The sequence below is a fragment of the Labrus bergylta genome, chromosome 12, assembly GCF_963930695.1.
Source record: "Labrus bergylta chromosome 12, fLabBer1.1, whole genome shotgun sequence".
In the NCBI taxonomy this organism is placed as follows: Eukaryota; Metazoa; Chordata; class Actinopteri; order Labriformes; family Labridae; genus Labrus; species Labrus bergylta.
Genome location: NC_089206.1, coordinates 7349178 through 7372049, shown reverse-complemented (window position 1 = coordinate 7372049; position 22872 = coordinate 7349178). Strand labels below are relative to the sequence as shown.

At 37.6% G+C, this 22872-nt stretch overlaps 3 protein-coding genes across 5 annotated transcripts; 2 read left to right on the top strand and 1 right to left on the bottom strand.

Moving 5' to 3' along the window:
• Positions 1–66: 66 nt before the first annotated feature.
• On the bottom strand, positions 67–4939 carry LOC109986288 (glucose-induced degradation protein 8-B homolog). Of its 2 annotated transcripts, none has more exons than XM_020636904.3 (5): positions 4785–4939; positions 4309–4436; positions 3993–4189; positions 2996–3193; positions 67–1667 (listed from the first exon to the last, which is right to left on the bottom strand). In XM_020636904.3, exons 2-5 carry the CDS (start codon positions 4427–4429, stop codon positions 1494–1496), a joined length of 690 nt encoding a protein of 229 aa, XP_020492560.2. In that variant the 5' UTR covers positions 4430–4436; positions 4785–4939; the 3' UTR covers positions 67–1493. The 2 variants fall into 2 exon arrangements, with proteins under 2 accessions (XP_020492560.2, XP_020492554.3); XM_020636898.3 differs by having other exon boundaries at positions 4309–4510; positions 4785–4930.
• A 6241-nt stretch (positions 4940–11180) lies between these two features.
• Positions 11181–15469, top strand: dnajc5aa (DnaJ (Hsp40) homolog, subfamily C, member 5aa). Its single transcript, XM_020637694.2, has 5 exons — positions 11181–11336; positions 12242–12370; positions 12470–12683; positions 12798–12969; positions 13072–15469. The coding sequence occupies exons 2-5, from the start codon at positions 12261–12263 to the stop codon at positions 13176–13178; spliced, it is 603 nt and encodes a 200-aa protein (XP_020493350.1). The 5' UTR covers positions 11181–11336; positions 12242–12260; the 3' UTR covers positions 13179–15469.
• Positions 15470–18238: 2769 nt separating this feature from the next.
• On the top strand, positions 18239–22444 carry LOC109986959 (tumor protein D54). 2 transcript variants are annotated; one of them, XM_020637846.3, is made up of 9 exons: positions 18239–18396; positions 18900–19015; positions 19163–19311; positions 19592–19639; positions 20030–20131; positions 20728–20754; positions 21368–21403; positions 21869–21917; positions 22003–22444. In XM_020637846.3, the coding sequence occupies exons 1-9, from the start codon at positions 18375–18377 to the stop codon at positions 22078–22080; spliced, it is 627 nt and encodes a 208-aa protein (XP_020493502.1). In that variant the 5' UTR covers positions 18239–18374; the 3' UTR covers positions 22081–22444. The 2 variants fall into 2 exon arrangements, with proteins under 2 accessions (XP_020493502.1, XP_020493510.1); XM_020637854.3 differs by having other exon boundaries at positions 18285–18396; positions 18872–19015.
• Positions 22445–22872: the final 428 nt, after the last annotated feature.

The window sequence follows — 22872 nt, the reverse complement described above, 5'->3', positions numbered from 1 at the left end:
TAAAGACATTTCCTTAAAATGTGCATTCAAACACAATCAATACTGAATAAATTGAAAATACGTCTGTATGGTTCACAAAAGTTTTATTTTAATAATTGCAAATCTGAGATTTTAAAAATGTTGAATAATAAAAGAGGTGTGAGCTCTCTGGGACTCAGGATTTACCAACAACTATAAAGACAATACCAACTAAAAATATATTATGAATGGACAACTAGCAGCAGGTTTGTATTTTGTTTTTTATAAAAGTAAACAAATGAAACAAAATAAACACAGGTGCATTTTCTCCCATTGAAAAAAAAAAAAATACACTTATACATGCATTTAAAGTGAAAATACTAACGGTTTTCAAAAGTGGCAAAATGGACATCAAGTTATGTGACCTTTTTCAAAATGCCTGTATAAATTCAAAGTGTCAATGCTTTTGATCATTGTGGTTAAATAATACAGAGCCAAAAAACAAGAGTATCAGTTTCACTCTGAATAGATTTTAAAAATGAGACTCTGCACTAAAAGGAGTTGCTTTAAAAGGACCGGTCGTTCATTAGCATATCTTGAATGGAGCAGCCTTTCCAAAGCTTTGAAACCCTCCCTTCATCGAGGGACTCACAGAATATTATCCTCTCCCCTCGTAACATCAAACCAAAACTTGTCCATTTGGAGCATTTTGTGGGCATTCCTCACTGCAGGCTCATAAATCACTCCAAGGTAGTTGAACTCTAAACTCTTAGTTCAAAGCCTCAGTCAGGACGTATTTCTCCCCCTCCCCCTCTCTTTCTCTCTCTCACACACAAGGCAATTTTCAGGTTTAGAAAGCAAGCGGTGGTTTCTTAAGCAAATCATCGGACATCATAGCAAATGAAACCATAAAATATTATATTAATTATAACGCTATATTACATTAATAAAGTGTATATTTCCATTGAATTGAAAAATACTCACATTGCATGTATGAAATTGTACAATTATTACTGATTCTTGCAGTGTGTCATATCAATGTAAACATATCTTCACTAAAAGAAGAAAAAAAACAGTGTTTGCTGTTTAAATTTGAAAAAAAATCCCCCGCCATCTTCTGAAACCCTGGTTGTGACTCATCATACGCCCAGGTATTAACATTTATATAATTATCTCTATTTCTGGCAATAAAAAAAAAAGTCTTGTGGGGATGATGGTCACAATAAATAATACATCTAGCTTATGCTTCAGAAAGATAAAATATATAACAGCAATTTGTGTTTTTTTTATTTCTGAGATCAATGTAAGAATCCATGATCCTTTTTTTTTTTTTTAAACTAAATCATTTCTTTCAATTTGCAAATACAGCAATTTACAGATTGCACAATGATGCAAGTCTTCCCTCTCATGACTGAAACATGAAAAAACAATGTAGCATCTGTTTATACATATATATTACCTGGTTGTCACACAGTCACTGACTGATCATAAATTAGAGGGACGTGGAAGGTGGTTGTTCTTGTCTGTGTGGGCGTTCACTTTGGGTCCTCGATGGTTCCCGTGCTGAGGTCAGTCATTTTGGGATATTTCACCTTCTTCTGGTCCAGTTCATTCTGTGCCCACAGCAGCAACTTCAGAAGTTTAGCCAGTTTGGGAGTCGACTCCCTGTTTTCATAGTCCAGCACGGCTTGGTTCACCTCACTCCACACCTGTGTATTAAAATAAATATACCTGTTGCTACAAGCTTGGTCCTTCAGCAATCATACCCGTTTAGTTCAGGTACAAAAAACATCACAACACTTTGCCCGGTTCAGATGTTCAGTCAGCGTGCCACTACAATCAACAGCTTTATCCATCTAGTCCTTGTTGAACGGTGACCGGCCCTCTTCATGATATAGCCTCTCTATTGCTCCATAGAGATTGTGGTATAGGAGTTTCCAATATAAAAAGGAAATGCAGGTAAAAAGATGTTGTGATTGGGAGCTTTTGGCAGCAGCGCCGAGATCTAAAACAACCACGTGGCTTGCCAGTTTTACAGCAGCAGGTGCGATCAGTTTTGTGGCATGGCCCTGTATGTTCAGCGGTATCTGCAGTGGCCGATGGCTGACTGAACAACTGGAGACCACCGGAGGGAAGGGTGTCAGTCTGCTTACATACAACATACTAACGTAGTTTGTGAACAGTTCAGGACACAAGGTGCTTTAATAGCCATCAGTATAGTCAGAGTAACTATGTAATTCATTTGGTAACATGGTTTGTTGATTTAAAGTTTATTTGTAAAGGGACAAGGATGAAGCATGTGAACCGATGCCACACAACAAACACAGCGTTAAAGGCAGAGCTCATTTGCAATGTCAAGCTGGAAACTTTGAATGTTGGCACTAGAGCAGGTACCAGGAAGTTCTTCTCCGTGTCATTAGACAATCAAATGAACCTGAATCAGCAGTATGTTTACCTTGTATCCTACTCTGTGTATTTGTGCAATAAATAAGTCCGTTTAAAGGTGTTCTACATGGCACTCACGCAATGATCACATTGTAATGTTAATGTTAAAGGTGCTTCTTCTCTCTCATTTCTCAGTTTTTTTAAGAGAACTAATTTTGTTGATTTGCAGTCCAATGCAAACAATGCAAAATACAGCAGCCAGAACTTGCTGTTGGTGAGGGTAGTTTGATTGCCTCATTGGTCCATGTAAAGGAGGTGGTTAAGAATGGGAGTTGCAACAATGTTCAACCATTGATTCAGCCTTTAAGTCTCTTGATCTCCAATCTTACAGTTTGTGCAAGTTCATGTTAACCTGATGCAGACCAGAATATAAAAGCATCAGATGAAAAAAGGATAACAAGGGAGGCATGTTGTACTGTAACATCCCAGGGATTAAAAGCAAACATGTGTAGTCTATTATTTCAATTATAACACATATGTATGTAACATGTTTTCAGATTTATTTTGCAAATTTGTGTTTGTAATGTTAAGTTTTTGCTTATTATTTTGAACACTCATAATCATGCTAAGAACTCAGATAATACTAGCGTACCTTTTGCCGCTGCATCATGTTGAGCAGGTCTCCGAAGGGCGACTCTTCAGGGTTGTCAAAGGCCAGAAGAGCTAGTGTTCTCTCCATCTCTGTAAGACACTCGCGGCTCTCCTCTCCCTGCTCGGCCAGTTGCGTTTGGGCAAACTCCAGTGCTGACTCAGTCTCCCTTAGCCTGATTAACTCGATCAAATGTTGCTGCTGCAAAAAAGCAAAAAAAACAAGAAGCAGTTAATGCTTAAGTTCATTCAAATATGGTCCAATCTAACCTGCAAAGACCATTCCTTTTAAATGGCATCCTGGGTTATTGTGTACAGAGGATACAGTGAGACACGTTTATTCACTAAAAAAACAGTTGTCACACACTTGGATAAATTAAAACAGTCTTACTCTTAATATTTTTTTAAGAGAAGGTCATGTTTAACACTTGTTATGAGTTGACGCTAGGGCTGGGCAATATATTGAGTTTTTAAGATATATCGATATATTTTCAAACAAGATATAGGGTAAGACAATATCGTTAATATCGATATAGTTTATGTTGCATTAAAATAACGTTATAGAGGTGCCAGGTCGCCTTTTTCTCATCTCACTGATGATGACTGACTGTCTGTCCCTCTTAACCCTGCTCCTCCTCTCTCTCTCTCTCTTATTGTATTTAAGGAACATTTTTATTTTATAATATTGCTTTTTAAATTCACAAACAGGTACTTTATTTTTCCATGTGTTTTCACTGTTAATAAAATACACATCGATATATACCGAGTATCGCCATTCAGCTAAACAATATCGAGATATGAGTCCATATCGCCCAAGGCCTTGATTGATTGATTGATTGATGTTTTCTTTCTTTCAGTTTGTTATGTTCAATAAATCTCAGAGTCAATTTTGTCTACCGCAAAAATAACATGCATCATTTGGTAAAAGCTCATTTCAAGTTCACACTAAATACACACACACAAAAAAAAAAAAAAAAAAAAAAAGGTCTGTGCAACTGTACCTGCAGATGAAAATACAAGTAACGATTGGTGTCTAGCAGCTCTGGGTGTAAGCTGTTAATGAGTGCTATAGCTTCCTGTATTTGCCCCTTTAGGATCATCTCTCGAATCTTTATCCTTTCATCCAAAGAGTCCAGGTCCACACTTGGCTCGATCCCCGACTCCATCCGAAACTTCTCTGCCGCCTCTTTAAATCCCTCTTGAAAATAAACAGAAATAAAGAAATTATGATGAGTTATGAATTAACTGTCTTTTTTTTTTTTTTTTGGGAATTGTACAATTTGTGCTCATTGGGTGGTCAAAGCTTGCATGCCTCACCTGTCACCAGGTAATTCATAATAAGCCGATTCATGTCCGCCCTCTGTATGTGCACATTGTTTAATTTGTCCATCCACTCTTCTTTTGTGATGTCTTCAGGCTTTTCAGCATAACTCATCATTGGGATCCTGGAAATTGGAGAAGCCATTGGAGACACAGCGAAACGTGAGCAAGACTGACACAGCTCGGTCACAGTTTGTACCTACATGAAGAGCAGCGTTGAGGAGATAGAAATAAAAGGATTCAGCCAAAATGATGGTGAACATACGATTCTAACCCCCCCAAATAAAAGCCACATTAATTATTAAACAACACACGTGGTGTTTTCTGAAGTCAAATTACATGTGAGCTCCTAACAGTGACAGTAAAAAATAAAATAAAAAAAACAATTCAGCAATTCTCCGAGGTTTCCAAAACAAACCCATTTCCTCCTGAGCTAGTTAGTTAGCAGACTGTGTGCGCCTCACTCAACTTACCGTGCAAACACAGAAGCTCCGGAGATTATCTCTTTTATCAGACGTGACAAGAAAATAACACAAAAGCAGTCGGAGTCCTGTTAGCGCTTTGAAACGGGGGGGGGGGGAAACAAAAACATAAACAGTGGGCTATACAGTCAAGCTTTTTGAGGCTAGCTAACCAACCAAGCTTATGTGATATCCTCGCGATAGGAACGTCACTCCTCTGCGAGCTCTTGGATTGGTGCGAACGGTGACGTCACGGTTGCCGAGGGACAGTGCAGCGAACATGGATGTGTGTGTGTGTTTTTTTTTTTTTAAGGTTTTTAACTACTATTACGCCTATATAGTAGCCAAAACCAATTAAATTGTATGTTTTATTAATTACAAAGATGTGTATATATGTAGCATACACGTTAATGTAATAGATTAAAGATGAATCTCTCTTTCTCAACAAATTAAATAGGGGAAAACTCATTAAATTGAAGAAACCTTACAGATAGGACGGTCTGTTTAATGCTCTGATGTGAATGTGTTTGATTTTAGCTGGGAAGTGCAAAGCAAAATTACAAATGTGAGACAAATTTACATTTTGAAAAACCTTTTGACCTTTTTTAGAAAACAAAATTACAAAACTAAAACACTTAAAAAAAACACATTTACATCTTATGAAACAAATTTACAAAAGACAGAATCTTGACAAAATGGGAATGTACCAAATGTCGGAAGTGACCCAGAAGTGATCGAGTGAGGGGGGTCATTTTGTTTGTTTTGTTTTGTCGCGGTACGTTCCCCTTTCGGTCAAGATTCTGTCGTTTGTAAATTTGTTTGGGGACTGGTGAAAGTGTTCTGCCTCTTGTAAATTTGACTCAGCGATTGTAAAAGTGTTTCACATCTTGTAAATTTGTTTGGTCCTTGGTAAGTGTTTTTGGTTTTGTAATGTTGTTTCATAAAATGTAAAAATGTTTTTCAAAATGTAAATTTGTCTCACATTTTGTAAAAATGTTTAACACTTTGTAATTTTGCTTTGCACTTCCCGGCCACCGTACTATACAGTAGCCAAAACTAATGAAATTGTATGTTTTATTAATTACAGAGATGTGTATATATGTAGCATACACGTTAATATAACAGAATAAAGATAATTCTCTCTTTCTCAACAAATTAAATGGGGAAAACTCATTTAATTGAATAAAACCTTACAAGTAGGACGGTCTGTGTAATGCTCTGATGTGAATGTATTTGGTTTTAGTAAAATAGCCTAACATGGTGCTCACAGTCAGCAGATGCCAGTTAAACAAACATCCAGTGGACAGATGAATCGGCCAAATTGTGCAACTGCTCAAGGCCCAAGAGCAAGCAGCCATATTGGTACCCAGTAACATCTTGTCTTGTCTTTCCAAAAGGACTTCCATTTTTGGCTTGTTTGTCCCTTTCAGTTTGCCTTTGTCCTCTGAAATGCTGTGTGACCTAATGTTCTCACGAAATTACTGCCTGCTGAGTAGCACATCTTGCATAACTCCTCTAAGCTTGCTGTAGTCACCTCCTTCTCTTTTTGCCTTTTCCTGTTGTCATTTCACCTGCTGCACGTTTTCATTGTTTTAGTATTATTGTTATGGCTCATTTAGAATCTAGGCAGAGGGCATCAGGTGGTAATGAGCCCAGCTGACATAGGCACAGTAACAGTGATGCTTATCAATGTTGACCCTATAAAATAGTAGAACAAAATTCTAGGGACCTCCAAATTTCATTTTTTTAAAGAATGATCTAATGGTTTGCTGCTTTAAAGCAGAAGTTGCACCACATATGCTATAGGCTACAATACCTTGTTTTATTTGACACCCTGTCAAATAAAGAGGGCCTTCATGTACTCTGCTCCCTCCGCATGGAACAGTCTTCAAAAAACACTTAAATTGCAGGAACTCATCACTATTAATGATTTTAAAATTTTTTAATGGCTAATTTTGGAGTGTGTAAATGTTTCGCTGCATAGTATTTTATCATCATCACATAATTGTTCTTTTAGTGTGTATTGTGGTGTTGTGTTTTGTTTTCGTTTAACATGATCTTGTCCTTCTTCTCCTCCTCCTTCTTCTTCTTCTTCTTCACCTTCTGGACTGTATTTGTCTCTTTTTCTCACGTCTGTGCTTTCTTTCTTTTTGGGTTTGTCTTACATTTCTTTTTTGCTGCTGCCATTTTGGCCAGGCCTTGCACGAAAAAGAGGTCATTTGATCTCAAGCATTTCTGCCTGGTAAAATAAAGGTAAAATAAAATATTAATAATAATAATAATAATAATAATAATAATAATAATAATAAATTAGATTTATATAGCGCTTTTCTAAATACTCAAAGACACTTTGACAGGAAACAACAAAAAACAAAGCAAAAACTAACTGACTAGAAGGTCAACTATTTTTAATATTTATGCATGGTATGATCCTATTTATAGAAATATTGCCCCATGATTGTATGAATCGGCCTATAGAACACGTAGACCTATAACTTTATTTTGGAAGAAATGCTGTCAAAGAGTCTACAAGATAACTGTTGCCTGATGCCCTTTTCAGGTATTTCATTCTGGTTTCAAAAATACAATTAGTATGAAAACAGATGTCCCATTCATAGCCCAGTTTTGATGCAGTCTGATCGCTTTAGAAAATGAACAGAGATAAGCCTATGCCACTCATTCAAATACGATTTTCTAGAAAAGAGAGCACAAATTGGAGGAAATAAAGGCCGAACATGTTCATGTGAGACTCAATTTACATATCTGCATTAAAACATTAAGACAATTTGGGACAAAAAAGGGTTAATCATTTATCAATTAAATTATTAGGCTATACTCAGAGTCAGCCTATACACAAAAATGACAAATGTAAGTAAAATTCTTTAATATTTGGCGAATGTTCTGGTTTTCTTACTTAGATCCTTAGCCTTTTGGGGCTACTTTTATTCACACTTTAGTAGATTAAGGTGAGAAAACGCACTCTGTTTTGATTTTACGCTTTAGCTATAGACCTATGGGTATCTTAACATCAGAACTGAAAACAGAAACAGCATTTGATAATATAGAGTGGGAATATTTATTCAGAACCTTAAAGGAGTATGCTTTTGGAGATGGATTTATAGAATGGGTCAAATTGTTATATTCTGCACCACAAGCATAGTCTCCATTATGGGGGAAATGTCTTCTCCTTTTTCAATAAGTAAAGTCACAAAACAAGGATTCCCCTTATCTCCTTTACTTTTTGCATTAGCAATGTAACCATTAGCTGAGATGATTAGATCCAGCACCTCTGTTACCGGTATCCAAACCAAGAAACAAGTACATACGATTTTGTTGTATGCGGGCGATGTTCTTTTATTTTTGACTAGTCCCATGTCCTCAGTCCCAGCTGTTATTCAGATAATAAATGAGTTCGGGGTGTTCTCTGGATATAAAGTAAATTATGAAAAATCAGTAGCCTTTCTGTTAGGAAACTGTTCTGATTTAGCAGAGTACATACCTTTTCAGTGTCCCCTAATGGGTTTAGATATTTAGGGATTCAAGTGTCTAAAAATGAATTTAGACCCAGTGGTAAGTGAAATTAGAAAAGATCTTCTAAGATGGAGCCCTTTGTCCACATCATTACTTGGCCGTGTTGCTATTGTAAAGATGAATGTCCTCCCCTGTTATATCCAATGCAGATGTTACCCAACTATATTCCAGTTTAATTTTTTAAATCATTACATAGTATGATAACTAAATTTTTGTGGAAAGATAAACGTCCAAGACTTAAATTGGAGAAACTTAGTGGACAAAGGGGGGTTACCTCTGTCAAATGTGATGTACTACCACTGGGCTTCACAAATGACATACATTACTGAATGGATAAAAAATGACGCCAATTCTACATTTCTGGATTTAGAAAATACTGGATGTGAAGCCGCCCTTTGCAATATGCCATTCATAAACAATGCAATAAGTTTACGAGGACTGAAAGATAATTTTATTGTCAGAAACACCTTGAAAATGTAGAATCGTGTGCGTTTGCATTTTGGGATTGTGACTCAATACTCTATTTTGGCTCGTATTTCATGTAATCCTGATTTTGTACAGTCTTGCTCAGATGGGGGTTTTACAACATGGAAGAATGCTGGTATTTCACAAATACGAGATGTCTTTTTAGATGGGACTCTAAAATCTTTCTCACAACTCATGAATGAATTTGATCTTTCTCAAACACAGTTTTTTCATTATCTACAATTTAGGAGTTATATCAAATCCATTCCAGCATACAGTATTGTATTGTATATGACCCAGCTGGAAAATATATTATTAAAAGCGTCGTCTTTAAACAAAAAAACTGTACGTTTTTTATATGATCAAATGTTTATCAACATCCCTACTATCAGTAGCAGAGCTTCCTGGGTTGAAGATTTTGGGTACCATCTCGATGATGAGATGTGGAGAGAGATGTTATTAATGTAAAAAAGATTACATGTTTGAACAACTCTTATGAGACTCAATATGAGACTCAATGTAAGATCATCCACAGACTGCACGTGACCCCGTCTATCAGATGTAAATATGACCCTACGTGCTCATCATTATGTCGGAAATGCAAAAGTAGTTGGGACACTTATGGTCATCGAATGTGGTCATGTCCTAAAATCACAGAATTCTGGCTCTCGGTCCAAAATGAGATAAAGAAAATATTTGGGCATTGTATTCCTTTAAATCCTCATCATTTTGTTCTTGGACTGGACTTCTGTGACTGTAGGCACCAATACATTCTTAGAGTTACTTTGTATGCCGCACGCCTCACAGTGCTACAGGGATGGTTCGATGAAGATCCTCCTGATATATGTGGTATGAAAAACTGATGTACATGTTGCCTTTGGAGAGATTATCTCATGTACTCAGAGGTACTCTTGAGGTTTTTGTAAGGGAATGGTCCCCAATGGCAATATTTCTGAAAGAGGAATGGTTCAGTGTAATGTGTATAGGAACATCAAATACAATTGAATAGAATATGAATGATTTTATTTAGCTCTACTGGTTGTGAAAACCGCTGTTGTTAATATTTGTTCGTTTTTTTGTTTTGTTGTAATGTGTCTGTATGCTGTTGTTGTTGTTGTGGTTTGTTGTGTATTGTGTTAATTTGTTGGTCCTTGTAATTAAAAAAAAGAATTATAAAAAAAAAAGAACTGAAAATAGCATGTCTTTTTCAAATGCTGACAAAATTCACAAACCTTGGCAATTAAAACATTTGTCTTATTTGGTCATTATGAGTAGTAATTAAATTTAAACCTTAAATTCCGCATTGTGATTAGCTAGGATTTGACACTTCCTGGGGTCTCCTTTGGTTGCCTAGCAACTGTTCAGGGCCAGGGAACCGTTCCATTCATTCAACCAGGCGGCGACATCCGGTGTTGACAAATGAAGCGAAGGGGAAGTGCAAAAAAACTGCAGTTCCTCAAATGTCCGCTTGAGGATTGCTCCAAAAGACTCAGAAGTCCCATAGACACCTCAAATTAAAATGTCTGTTTTGACAGCAGAAATGAACATGTTTACAGCCTGGTCAAAACACCCACAAATTTGGTTTAGTGGTAGGCTAAATGTCTTTCAAGGCACACACTGTAGGCTGAATAAAGGGGGGTTAGATTGAATGAAGGATAACTTATAGGTATAATTAGGGGGAGAAGGGGATATGACTGCAAGCGGCCGCTCTGTAGCAGTTTGTGAGGAGACTTAAGGCCCGCCTCAGCTCCAGCTCTTGGCCTGTCGTTATTTTGACCGAAAGTTAGATGGAGTCAGCATTTCATGGATCGGTTTAAACAGCCCTTGAGAAACCAACGGGTGACGTCACTCAGGCCTCATCTGCTGCTATTTACAGTCTGTGCATTCAATACAAAAGTTTACGAAATTGTTCGATTCCACACAAGTTTGAAAGTTATTAGGCCCTATATTATTATATATTAGGCTATATGACTTTTCTTAATAAACACCTGGTAGCATATGGGACATTTTGTTAGTATAGTTTTTTGGCTGAGCTGTTTTTTTTTTATGAGGTTTGTTGTTGCAATTTTTGAAGTTATCCAGCTGTTTGTCATGTATAAATCTGGGTTGAGCTTCTCCTTTAATATTTATTCACTTACAAATACGAGGTAGGCCAATAATAGGCCTGTATGATTCCGAAAAAAATGTCTCCTTTAAAAAAATGCCAAGTGGTCCCCTGTCGTGTTTTATATGACAGTACAGTTCATTGAATTGTGATGACGATAGCTCATTTTTGTCTTTCCTCTGACTGTTTGCAGTGCTCGACAGTGGTGTGTAGCTGTCCGTCTTTTGCATCCTGCATTCCCTTTTCTCCCAATCATCCCAGTGCTTTTTGTGAACGCGCACGTAGGGTCGTCATGGGGTGTTTGGGGGGCGGAGCCAGCGTACTGCTGCAGCTGTCCATGGTGCGTAGTTGGAGCCAGAGAGGGTCCGGGTACGTGCGAGATGCAGCCATAGTCACGCCACACTGTCTAAAATTACAACCTGCGGGGATCGTTAGTTTCGCAGTGCATCAGAGTCGACTGAAAGGTGAGCTTAAAAGATGCATTTCATTTTTTATTTCCTCTCAAAACGCTGCCCCCTGCCCTTGAAAATTAATGCTGACGATCCATCCCTATCTTGCATCAAGACCAGGCCAGGAAGCAAATCAACATGGATGCTGTGCGCTATAGCAGTGCTGCTGATGATGCTTGCACAGAGATTATGCTCCTAGCATCGTATTCTCAGGGTTTAATCCTTCTTATAGACAATTTACAAAGAGATTCGTTTCGAAACAAAAGGGGATTTGACACACCCTGGACAGATCAGACCGTTGTTGGTAAAAAAAAATGTTAAAATAGGGTGTAGGGTGTACAGGACTTCAAATACACCAGTGGCCATTCATTTGTGTCAAGATGACACCCATTTGGAGGCAGCAATATTGTCAGGAATGGCTTCATCTTTTTCTTTTCTTTTCTTCTTTACCTAGCAGTATCAATTTGATTGGCTAAATCTTTTTTTTTTCTCTTGCAGCATGAATGGGTGTCACTTAATGATTTACTCACAGCAGCAGAGGGGGGCAGTGGTCCTGCCAAGATGTTTAAATCCCAGTTTAATTGTTGTTATTGACAGCATTTGTCCAATTTCATTGAAAAACTACAGAAATGAAATGACTGCGGTATAATGTAAGGAATTCTACATGTTTCTCCAATTGGCTCCCGGACTTATTTTCCCTTGAGTTCAAAGAGAGATGATGGTTTATATACACAGCTCGTGTATTTATCGTAGACAGCTAGGAGGATTCAGTCCCTCAGACTTCACTTTGGGTCTGATTGTTTTTTTAATAGGTTAGTATTGTGTAAAACCTGCTACCATGTATCTGGTCTAACAGGTTTGCTGATAAAGCGTTTAATCCACACCAGGTAGTGCATTTATTTGTCTCTTTCTGTCCCTAGCTAGGGGACGTGAGGCATCATGGCTGAGCACCAGAGGCAGCGCTCTCTGTCCACCGCCGGTGAGTCTCTCTACCATGTGTTGGGAGTGGAGAAGGTGGCCACAGGGGATGATATTAAGAGATCTTACAGGTGAGACTCACTGCTACCTACCTCATGCAACTCCTGTTGAAAACTGTGCTAGAAACATTTTGTTTCTTACATTTTTCTTTTGCCATCTTTCTACATCAGGAAACTGGCGCTGAAGTTCCACCCTGACAAGAATCCTGACAATCCAGAGGCTGCTGATAAGTTCAAGGAGATAAACAACGCCCATGCAATTCTGAATGACCCCACAAAGCGTAACATTTATGACAAATATGGTTCTCTGGGACTATATGTGGCTGAGCAGTTTGGAGAGGAGAATGTCAACACTTACTTTGTCCTTTCTAGCTGGTGGGCAAAGGTAAAACTGAGTAAATTGCTATTTGCTTTTGATTTCTTTATTCCCGATGATACGTGCCCTTTTTTGTTTTGCTCACACATTGACACTCAATCCAATGAATCTTCTTGCCTACAGGCTCTGTTTGTATTCTGCGGCCTGGCCACTGGCTGCTACTTCTGTTGCTGCCTGTGTTGCTGCTGTAACTGCTGCTGTGGAAAATGTAAACCACGGCCTCGGGAGGGCCAGGACCAGGAGTTTTATGTGTCCCCTGAGGACCTTGAGGCTCAACTGCAGTCTGATGAGAGAGGTGAGAGTGAATCCCCTGTTTTACCAGTCTTGTTTTTAAAATAAAGGGGGGGGGGGGGGGGCAAATGGAATCAACTGAGGGTATTTGTTTGTGTCTTTTTAGTAGAGGCAGGGGGTGATCCTATAATGATGCAACCATCAGCTACAGAGACGACCCAGTTAACATCGGATGGGTACCACTCCTATCACACCGACACCGGCTTCAACTAACCCTCCGCCCCCCACCCGAGACAATCCTGGCCTGCGGTCCTGCCTGCTTCCCTGCTCCACCTCAGTGAGAAGAAAAAAAGAGGGGCATCCATCTTTTGAATTCAGAAAGAGAGCCATGCAGATGAGAGGGACTAGTAAGCATGGCCCATGAAAGGAACTAATGAAGTCACACCCCTTACACCCCTCCCTGATTGGTCCGCAACTTATCCCCCCTCCCTCCCAGTAGTAGAAGAAAAGAGAAACAAGCTAAATTGTTTCCTTTTTGTTTCTTCTTTTGTATTTCTTGGCCTTTAACCACACAGGTCGCCTACCCCCACTTCCCCTCTCCCACATTTTGCATCATGGTGTAGCATGCACTGTTTATCAAACATGGTCTCCAGACTTTCTTTCATCTTTAGCAACATTTTTGCTTTGCAAGACTAATGATATAGGTTCATAAGTACGTGCAATATGTTCAAATGAGTGCTGCTCACTCGGAGCAGGAGGAGGAGGAGGAGGGGTTGATTATATTATATGCTAAAGCTAAGGAGAGCCATGGCTCAGGGAGGTGCAGGTTAGAGATGACATGTTTGCTTAGGTGGTCTGTGCCATCATTAAAATTCAAAAATAGAGTTGTTATATATTTGTGCAAATTTTACTTCATGTGTACCGTTTTCGTTAAAACACCACCTGCAGTTGTCGAAAACCTATGGTCTGTCTTTGGCACTGTATAAGTGTCTTTAGTGTGAGCCCCCGTCGTGTTTTCATTGGGAATCATGAGATCGTCATTGAAGACGCAGAGCTTTATTTGCAGTCAGTCTTTTCATACTCGGCTGCTGACGTAATATTTCTGCTTTAGATATTTGAATTGCTATTGGCTTTCTTGCACCTGCCTCAGCTCTGTTTTAGTCCATTCTTGCAGGTCAGAGGCGTTTCTCCTGTTGGTTCTTCAGCACTGAACAGGATGTGATAGCAATTCTTTTCAAGGTAACTTTAATGCCGTCTCATAATTTCTTTGTATTATGGCAGGTTTCAGCCCAGGTGGATGAGCTAATGTTTCCAGTCAACCCTAACAAGAATTGGAATTGCATTGTTTTTATTTTTTGTCGACTCTTTCATAGAGAATTTATGCTTAATTGGAGTATTATGATAAAGGGCTGCTGTCTGCTCCACCCATAAGTTATTTAAGAGATGTCAAAACTTATTGAGATTGAAGGATATTTATTAAATCGTATTGAGGAAATTCTTGTTTACTTGATGATTTATGATGATGCCAAGGAGCTCCGGGTTTTCCAGCTGTTGTTAACATGTAGATATAATGATCTCTAGCAGCAGCAGCCCTAGGTCAGAAGTTTTCCGGTTTTGAACTCCAAGCTGTCTTGAATATGTTTAGTGGTAAATGTGCTGTGGGAAAACATGTGACACTCTTCATGGCTGGAAAATAAAGCTGACATGGGAGTATGTTAGATAGTGAGAAATCTGAGTTTTCATTGCGTTTTTAGTCCTTGTGTTTTGAACTGAAGTCTGATGACTCTGACATTTTGTCTGATGCTGTGATCGTTTATCATTGTTGACTTTTTTGAATCCTTGTTGAGTAAGAAGCTCATACGGCATATCATATGTGAGTCAGTGCTACAGGCAGCTCCAAGTTAAAATGACTCTAGGTTTTTCATATTTCTGAACTTGCATATATTGACACACATTTGCAAATTTGCCATAAACATCTCCGCCACTTTGTCAGTTTTCATAACTGCTAATAATGTGTTTTAATGGTTTACAATTGGTGAGCTCCTGTTGCCCACCCTCTGCTATTAACAGTATGGATGTTGACCTCTGTGGCCCTTGTATGATGTTTCCTGTAACCCTTGATTAAACATAGATGTTCCCGTCATGGCTTTTTCATTAAGATTCTGAAAAATGCTACTGTAAATGTTCTAAGTTGAATGCACTGTGTGTTTAAAAAAACTATGATAGATCAATGATCAGGAAATGACTCCATAAAAATACAACATATTGTATAGTGTAATTATAGTGAAATGGTTATATGATGCATTTTTGGACTTTTATTTATTTCATACTTCGTCATGTGTCAAATGATGATCGGCTATAATTTAACTGGTATGGTGTTGTAATGTAACCATTACATTTGGCGGGGAATGGTTTAATGGTTCAGGTTGCTTGTACATACACTTGGCCCATAAAAAGTATAAACCTTAACGTTTCTGTTGTAGCATGGTAATTGTGTGTCTGGAGGAAAACAAGTGGATCATTGATCTGATTTGCTGTTGTTGAATAAATGTTCCTGAACATTGTGTCCTCATCTTATTCTTACTCAGGGATAATACCAGCACAGTGTTAGTTGTTGTTTGGATTGTTTGGAGAAGAAACAGATCTGGGTGGATTTATGAAGGCTACAACGACAGATCCTATGTATAACACCGAAACGCATACAGATTAAACCACAAGACATGCACATTGGTGGCTGTAAGCATGGATTAAAGCTTAGCTTGTTGCCATTGTAAAATTCATGATGTATCTATCAATAACTGAAGTCTCAAGCAAACTATATCTAGCAGACTAAAAATATTCAATTGTTAAGAATAACAATTAAAGTTAGCATCATTTTAATGTGATGTACTGTTGTAATTACTGCTACCTGAAATAACACGCAATATATTTTTTGTTTTAGGTTTAAGACCGAGGTTTCAACATCGCTCCGTCTCAATTGAATTCAAAACCAGAGCTACACTAATGTAAACCAATATTTACTCATATACATGCTCTCAAATTCTGTAATTTGGTGTTCTTAGCTCAGACTGCAAGGGTTGTTCAAAAAGCACAAAAGAGACTTCCTATTTGTACACCGAGTATTGTGGTATACGACCACCAAGGCCAACACTTGGCACAGCATATTCAGAGAGCAGTTCATGTAAAATTACTTTCTTTCTTCTCTATTTAAGCAGTAATTCAGATTTAACTGGAGCAAAAGTACGTGTGAATGACCACTTTTTTGTAGGATGTGGTAATTCATGTCACTTTTGAAAGCTGGAAATTAGTGCTTTATAATGATAAGAGCCGATATACAATTACTATGCATGTTAACATGCAATTATTTTATGGAGAAATCCTCATCCTAAATGTGCATGATATGCTGCTGTTTGTCTCAGTGTATTAATGACTCTGGCTAATGTGTATACTCAGCAGTGAGTGTAGTGGTGCCTAAGGAAGTGGGTATACTCTTCATTCCTCCTCCCCCCCCCCAAATGTTTTTTTATAAAGGCCGGTCTAGAAGAGGATGAAAGGCCTCTGTTTGGGCACCAGTGGCCAAGAGGTAAGTTCACACAGCCATGAAGGGAGGCCGTATTTTGAAGCGGGCAGTCCGGGTTTGAATCCAACCTGTGTCTTCTTTCGCACATGTCATTCCACAGTCTCTCCCTCTCCCCAGTTTCTAGGGTCATCCTTTCACCCCACCCTTGTAAAAAAAAAATTGCAGCATACTACTTTATACTGTCAATCAATCAACCCATGATGTGAATCAGAGGAGGTTTAGAAGTGGGTAAACCTAACCCTATGGAGACTAAGATAAATGGATATACCCGTATACCTTTCACTACACTACTGTTTATACACACTGTTTTAGGTGGAACTTAAATGTTGAGGGCTGAAGTTCATTGACATCAAAAGTTGAGTTGAGGCATGGGAATGAAGGCAGCGAGAATGATTCCACTTTAAGGTTTTTATTAGCACAGGTTGTTTTCCTTAATTTGTCAAGTGTTTTTCCTGTTTCGGAGACAAAATATAACAATGATTGATTTGCCTCGTTAACATAATAATGTTCAATAATTCTGAACAGGCTCAGTAAACAGAGGATGTATAAATGAAACAATAAATCAAGTCTGCCTATATGGATCACAAACAAACATAATCACTAAACTAACTTACGCAAACAACAACTCACATATGAACACACTCGACAAAGAAAGGTGGAACAAGTCTGAGCAAACGAACTCCCCTTCCCTTTATGGGAGACCTGATGTGGGGATCTCATTCACCTGTGGCTGCTTGCTGCAGCCAGCACAGGTGTTTCTTGTTGCTCCTAATTGAGCTCAGGGAATCAAGGCAGACATGACATCTCAACACACACGTGATTAAAGTCTGTGTACCCCTTTCTTTACTGATGAGTGTGACACCATGAATTGTTATGCCTCACTTCACCTGCAGATGGAGACAATTTTACAAACTTATCATAGGAGGGATTGATGAGAATATGTTCACATGAAAAACATCCACTTTTATTTTCTTCTAATTGTACTCCTCTCAACATGTGAAAGGTGACTACAGTTAATACTACAATATTTTATTTTGGTTTTCACTTCCCAGCCACCATACTTATGATTACCTTTACTTAATACAATAGATAATACAATTACGTTATTTTTTTTTTTTTTAAAGATTTGTTTATTAGGAAAACATAAACTTTACAAGCAAATCCACTGTCAATATGAACCTTTTTGTGGTGTGTTTCAAACAGACACAAAACACATAAATAAATAATAATAATACACGAATAACCAGAGAAAATCTAGATGTATATACTTAAATAAATTTAGCAAGTGTACTTCTAATATACTCCTATATCAATTATGCAATTCTATAAAGTTATAATATAAGTATATTACAACTATATTTATAATAATACTGTTAACAACAGCATCAATAATTGTAGTAACAATAATTACAATAATAGTACGTATGCAAAGTAATGATTGAGAAGAAACAAGAGAAATAACACACAAATCCAGTGTCTATTCACTTGTAATATATCTAATTGTAACGATTGCTATTATTGTTTTAAGTAATAATCATAAAAACAAAAAATGTAGAGAAAAAAACAAACAAACAAAAAAAAAAACAACCTGAAACAAATCCTCCCATAACCCACCCTTCTCCACAATTAAGTTATTTTAATATATTTGTTATTTATACACTTATGATAACAGCTTTGTACTATACTTTATATAGTTGGTGTGTGTGTGTGTGTGTGTGTGTGTGTGTGTGTGTGTGTGTGTGTGTGTGTGTGTAAACGACCTCATTGATCCTATTAGATCCTTCCTCCTCCTCGTTGTTGAGCTCTCAGTCTGTATATAATGGTTGAGCAGCTGATGGGGACGAGAGGCTGCTAAACTGGTTAGCAGGTATAAACACTCCGGCTTTAAAATGTCAGCGATGAACCGAACAGGTAAGACCTTACAACAAAAAAAAACTCATAATATTGTTAAAGTTGTCACACCCCGTTTTTTTTTACACGTGCATTTTCAGTCGGCAGGTAAAGTGTTTGTTTTGTGTTTGTGCTGCTGTCTGAGATGGCTAATGGTGGCCTCACAAGCAACAGGTAGAGCTAACGTCAGCTAGCTGTGGTTAGCCTCCTACAGTTCAGCACCGAGGACAGCTCCGACTCTTTGTAGTAGATTTAAAAATGTAACTACAGGAACTTTGAACTCATGAGAAAACCATAAGCCTTTATAAAAGTTGCATATTTTACTTTTCTATGTATTTTCCGATAAGAGTTATTGTGGGAATACTTGAGTCCTAAACTAATCTAAAATGTAAAAATTATATTGTAAAACTGTTATCTGATAGTATATTATGTTTTATTAATACCTTCTTATGCATATTCACTTATAAAATATGTAACTCTCAGTATCTGTGTCAAGTTTTTATTTGCCCATTCATCGCTGTTAGGTTATGGTGCGACTTCTTCATCCATGAACTTCCCCACAAGGATAACAGAAAATGGATTATCGCCCTCAGATCTCACCGAGGAGGACATAGACAATCTACAGATTGAACTTACAAAGGTGATGTAATTGTTTTTTAAAAATATATTTAAATCAAAATGTGTTCCAAAAATAATAATAATTAAAAAAAACAACCAAGGTGTTGCACAGCATCTGGTCACTGCGTCATTTATATCGAATTAATCTTTTGTTTTTTTGTCCCTTCAGATGGAGGAGGAAATTCAGACCTTGCGGCAGGTACTTTTTGCCAAAGAAAAATATGCAGCAGACATTAGGAGGCAGCTGGGCATGGGTCCCCTCAGTAACATCAAACAGAACTTGTCCAAAGGCTGGCAAGACGTCCAGACCTCAGCCCCGTAAGTTGAATTTCTAGACTGGTAGCTTTCACTGTGATATTTTATTATTGCTAAATAAAGTGGCAACTAAGGCCTAGTCGTGTGGTTAAAACTCCACTATGCTCTCCCACTGTCTTATCTGATTTAAGAAACCCTGCTGGCAGGACATTCGCCACGCATTGTCTTAGTGTGACACGGTTACATAACCATGGAAAGCACACTAATTACTAATGGCTGTTGTGGTCTGTTTTAAGTCTGGGTAATAATCTGCCAAGTTGTTTATGTTCTGCCGTTGTTTCAGATACCTGACAGCCTCGGCCACTTTGGATGACATCAGCCACTCTAACGCGTGAGTGCTGATCTTTATGTTTCCCAAGTTTTTGTCGTCTGCTCACATGTTAAAAAAGGATCTATAAAGAAACAAGTGATGGGATTTTGCAGGTCAAATAGGATCTATGCCCTGTTAATAGCCTTACAACCTGACTTAGCACGGGGAGCAGTAGTATTACTAGGCAACATCAGAGCCAGCCTGAAGCACTGCTCTGAAAGACAGATGGACCATAACCAATACTGTATATGGGCTCATTGTTTACGGTTTCATTTCTGTTGTGATTGTGAGAAATGTCATACTTTGTGCTCTCTGTATGATATATCCTAGTTATGAGCGTGAACTGTAAATGTGTTGTTGCTTTCCTTCTCTCAGTTTCTGCCTTGTAATGTTTTTTTTTTTAACCTGCAGATATGTGAGGACATGGGACGGTCTCTCACATGCAGGCCATGTGACATCTTCTGCACTGTCCAACATGGGCATGGTCATCACAAGGCGACTTGCAGAAATGAGGTACACAAAACGGTTTGGCAAAGAAATGTCAATTAATTTGTCATAACAAAAAATGAAAGCAAAAAATAAATCACTGTAACTCGAACAGGGAAGAAAAATTATTGAAAATAAACATTTAAACGCAACAATAGCCAAACAAATCATATCAAAACCAATTAACAACTTTTTTATTTATTTTCTGTTGAACTTTTGTCCCAATTTTATTTTCTTTAAATTTCTTTAAATTTAATTTTTTAATTCAAAATGTTCATTCTTCCCCCAAGTTTTTTGTTGAGGCAAAACTTAATTTTAAGGTAAAATAAATAGTCAGTATTCTGGCACCAAACGTATTTACTTTCCACTGTGGATTCTCTGTGAAAGAGGTCAAAACAACCTTTTTACAATTCATTCTTCTATAGAAATAAAATGTTGTCAGAGAACTGCTTCAAGTTCGAAGGCGTCCTGTGTTACGTATTTGTTTAGGCAGTAAGCAAACATAATCCTATCACACTATTACAGCTGGAAGTCGGCGGCAGTATCTGATAAGTCTGTTGTTCTCCACCGTTTGTAAACACGACTGTGTGACGTCATCTATGTGTCTTTCTTTATCTCAACAGAGCTCTGCCTCTCCCGAGCCCACCACGGTAAGATCTTTGAGCAGGGACACTGAATGAACAGAAGAGGGTGCTGAATAAGCCCCTGTGTGTGTGTGTGTGTGTGTGTGTGTGTGTGTGTATTTAAGTTGGGTCATACAAAAATATTTTCTGAATGACCCAACTTAAATATTGAATTACAAATTTTTGCCAACAACTTTAACAGTTGATTAATAAAGAAAATATGAGAAATATTTGCTGATCACTTGATTAAATGATTTTAAATATTTAGTTTACCTTAACCAAGACTGCACATAATTGTTGTAACTCTTAAGATTTGTTGTTTATTCCCTTTTGAGTCTGTTTTGCTTATCCAGTATGGCTCTGTACTGAGTGCAAAAGAAAATATTTTACAAACTTGTTCAGTAAAGCTGACTTTGATTATTTTAACACTTAAATACAAAAATCTCATCAACAACAAAAGTGACACACTAGTCAAAATGGAAAGTTGTGATTAAAGCAGCGCTTTAAAAAAAGATGTCAGAATATTTAAAATAAATCAAATACTTTTTATCGAGCTTTACTGATCAGAATAACGTTTTTGTTTCCAAACCCTACCTGTTTCTTTCAATGCTCATATCCCTTCTTTCTGTGTCTTACGCAGCACCCTGAGCCACACCATCAGTGTGCCAGCTATGAGGTAAATCTTGTGTTCCTGTACTTCTTACCGTTGTATTTGTGTGTTGTATAAAAACATGCTGTATTAATCTTGGCTGATAATCAGTATCAGACTAGATCAAGTGACTGGCTAATGAGGGTCCCACGAGTAGACACTAACATTGGGAAAACAGCCTTTACCTTTTGTGCTGCATAAACCTGGAACACATTACAAAACACATTAAGGCTCAATGCAATGGTTACTATGGGTCAATTTAAAAACCTGACCACAAATCACTGTGAGTGTAGTGTAAATGTGTCTAACTGTAGTTGCCTGCTATGCTGGCTTATTCTTCTGGTTTTATAATCTATGTATTTTGTCTTCCTGTTTTTGTCATCTATTGGTTTTAGTTGTACTCTCGACATCCCTGTAAATAATTTCTCGAGAATAAATAAAGGTAAAATGAAATGAAATAAAATGTGTAACTCTCTGCTCATCTTTCTGTAGACACTCCAACACATTCAAGTCATTCGAGGAAATGGTTGGCAATGTGAAGGTGAGTCTGCGGACAAATCCAGCATGTGGTGTTCTGTCTCTGTTTGTGAGAATTGATGACCTGTTTCATATGTGAATCGAAACAGGACAAGGTGACGGGCAATTCGACAACTAATGGAGACACTGCTGGGTTTGAAAGAAGATTCTCACGCCACAGCACATGAGATGGACCCTCGGAGCAAGTTGCAATGGATGAATAACATATGCTACCATGTCCTTTGGAACTGTCCGTTGATATTTCTGACCTTTGCATCAATACAAGACAACTCGTAGAAAGTATGCAGTTACTCTGGCTAACCTTTGTTGACTTCAATGTAAAAATAGTCTTTTAATATGTGAATACATTGTTGGATAAATGTAACTTAAAACATATTTATTTTGACATACCTGAACCTAACTACTCAAATAAGCTGAATTACTTACAGTATTCGTTCATTAATATTAATTCTGACATAAACAGTAGAAAAGATCATTAAATTAAGTATTTTTGTACTGTGACATTTTTCAATTAAAGTCAATTGAATGGTATTTTTATTGTCATTAATGGTCACTTAATTAGATTAACTTGTGTTAGTCAGTTGTTGCCTTATTTTATGTCAAGCCTTTGGGTGGCGCAACAGGCTTCAAAAGTTTTAACAGGCTTGTGTTGTATTGTGGAAACTAGATGCAGGTGTCCCTAATACAGCAGCAAATCCGTTTAAGTGAAATCAAAAGCGGAATCCGTACCCCAGAAAAGACACGGCCTCAAGAGAAACAATAATGTAATCAAAACTGTATTAAGGTCAAATGTGATTGCAACATTGTATTGTAGGATAAATGCAGTTTTAGCCTTCTCAACATAGTATGGTTTAAAAAGGAAAACACAAAATGAATCTAGAATAATAAAGTAGAATATAAAATTAAAAAGGGTAATAGTGAAGTAGCTCTGTAAAGGTAATCGTAAGTAACATTTTAAA